The sequence below is a fragment of the Xiphophorus couchianus genome, chromosome 12 (genome assembly GCF_001444195.1).
Source record: "Xiphophorus couchianus chromosome 12, X_couchianus-1.0, whole genome shotgun sequence".
NCBI classification, from domain to species: Eukaryota; Metazoa; Chordata; class Actinopteri; order Cyprinodontiformes; family Poeciliidae; genus Xiphophorus; species Xiphophorus couchianus.
The window spans coordinates 17,016,140-17,018,341 of NC_040239.1; the positions used below are offsets into that span (position 1 = coordinate 17,016,140).

At 38.6% G+C, this 2,202-nt stretch overlaps 1 protein-coding gene across 1 annotated transcript; it reads right to left on the minus strand.

Annotated features, from left to right (window-relative positions):
• Positions 1-1,950, minus strand: cmklr1 (chemokine-like receptor 1). Its single transcript, XM_028033906.1, has 2 exons — positions 1,832-1,950; positions 1-1,692 (listed from the first exon to the last, which is right to left on the minus strand). The coding sequence occupies exon 2, from the start codon at positions 1,685-1,687 to the stop codon at positions 635-637; it is 1,053 nt and encodes a 350-aa protein (XP_027889707.1). The 5' UTR covers positions 1,688-1,692; positions 1,832-1,950; the 3' UTR covers positions 1-634.
• Positions 1,951-2,202: the final 252 nt, after the last annotated feature.

Below are 2,202 nucleotides of genomic sequence, written 5' to 3' on the forward strand. Positions count from 1 at the left end.
AGCAGATTCAGTTTTTTATTGAACAGATGACAATAAAGATTTTATATATCAAATTACATATGTACACATTTCCTTACATGACTTCTTTTAAGAATCTTTAACACATTGTCAAAAAAGTGTGCAGCAAGAGATGACAACAACTCCACTCACGTCTGGTAAAAACAGTTCAGAGTATCCGAGGAACAACGATATTTTCATGTCCTCCATCTTGGTCCGTTGCACATTAAAGAGTAGAATCCGAACTTTGTTGCTGTTATTACAATTTTGTCACATGGCACTCTGAACAATCAAGTCAACCCAGTCAGGTCCAAAGCCAGAAAATGTTTCTGTTATTTGCAAAGAGCAAACCTTTGGTGGATGTAATGCTTGAGAGCATGCTTGAACGTAAATATATAAGGTTTTTGCAATGGATGAGTGCATTGTTTGTATTTGCATATAAAATACAACTGATTTTTATAAATCTTGATTATTTAACACTTAGAACCATATCATTTACATCACTTACATGATTGTTTTTTTAGTAAATATAAACAGATTTGATTTCAATATATATTTAATGAAATGTACTCACTGTCAAAATATATTTCTAGACATTTTTTTTTATTTTTTTTGCTTCGTTTAAGCGTCCACGCCTCTAAATGTGCGTGGAAGCTCTGCCGTCCATTGAGCTGGACCTGGACAGGTATCGACTGGTAGTGCGTCCTTCATCAGCCATTGCGTTCTCCATCTTTGAAAGCAAAGAGCTCTTTAGCTTCTTCTTGAAGTCGTTTCCCATGAAGACGTACAGCAATGGATTGAGGAAACTATTTGCTGATGCTAAAATGGCACCCGCTTGAAGTCCAGTGGTTAAAGTGTTGTGGTCATGGTGGTGGTGGTTCAGCTCCAGCAGGGAAAACACGTGGTAAGGCAGCCAGCACACAAAAAATGTAACAATGAGTGCAGTCATTACTTTGAACGGTTTGGAGGATTTTGTCATCCTGTTGTTTTGAAGTTTGAAGATGATGATGGAGTAACAGATGATAATGACGGTGAACGGAACCACAAAACCCGCAATGAAGCGGGTCACAGCAATAATCTTGTGACTGTGTTGTTTTCGGACGTAATTGTTGAAGCAGACCTGATTTCCATCAGTCGTCTGGACCTCACGAAAGATCATTGAGGGAATGCTCATTCCGATGGCGAGAAGCCAAGCGAAAACAACCACAGCTGATGCCTTTTGGACAGAGCGGTGGTTCTGGGCCCAAACTGGAAACACGACTGACACGCAGCGGTCCATGCTGATGACGATGAGGAGGAAGATGCTGCTGAACATGTTGATGAACATTGCTGCAGAGGTGAACTTGCACATGAAGGAACCAAAGAGCCACTCTTTCATTGCCATGTAGGAGATGTTAAATGGCAGAAAAGCACAGAAGAAAAAGTCAGAGATGGCAAGGCTCAGGTACCAAGTGGTGTTCACAGTCTTCCTCATCTTAAAGCCAGAGATCCAGATGACCAGCATGTTCCCAAAAAAGCCCAGCAGGAAAATTACCACATTGATTGCAGTCAGAAGCACACACGTGCCTTCCTTCAGACAACTTGGTTTGTGTTGTAAAAATGTTCCTTCAGGTATAGTGATGTTGCCGACACCTGTGTAGTTGTAATCTGAGTATTCATAATCGCCACCTAAAATGTCGAAGTTTTCCATTTTACCTTCCAGAAAAAAGATGAAAATTCTGTCAGTCATTATCGATTACAAATAAAATAAAAAAAATTATCAAAAAAATGAATTCATTATGGTTGATTTTAAAATGAAGACTAAATAACATCAGAGTTGTAAAATAAACAATACCTTTTGCTTGGTCTCAAATTCTCTGCTGTTGTCTCTTTTTGTGGTTGTTTTGTTCTGAGCTGAGCACCGACTGAGCTGCTCTATTTCTCTCAGATGTTTTAGGAACAGCATATATGATCAGCTGACAGGGGAGGTTTCTCAACACTTCCATCCCCTACGAAATTTCAGTACTGCATTCTGAGCTCTTACTTTTAAAGATCGGAGATATTTTGTGCTAGTTTGTGAGCAATCTGTTTGGTCTTTTCACATTGTCCGTTTTGTTTCCAGAGGAATATTCCATTTTATTATGTCAAAAACATTTATTATACATTTATTTAGAGAGTTCTTCTCTAAACATAATACCAGTAACCAAAGCATTATTGTTTTATAAG

Bases quoted from the DNA above. Each gene is read 5' to 3' on its own strand.
- cmklr1 (XM_028033906.1), bottom strand. From the start codon at position 1,687: ATGGAAAACTTCGACATTTTAGGTGGCGATTATGAATACTCAGATTAC.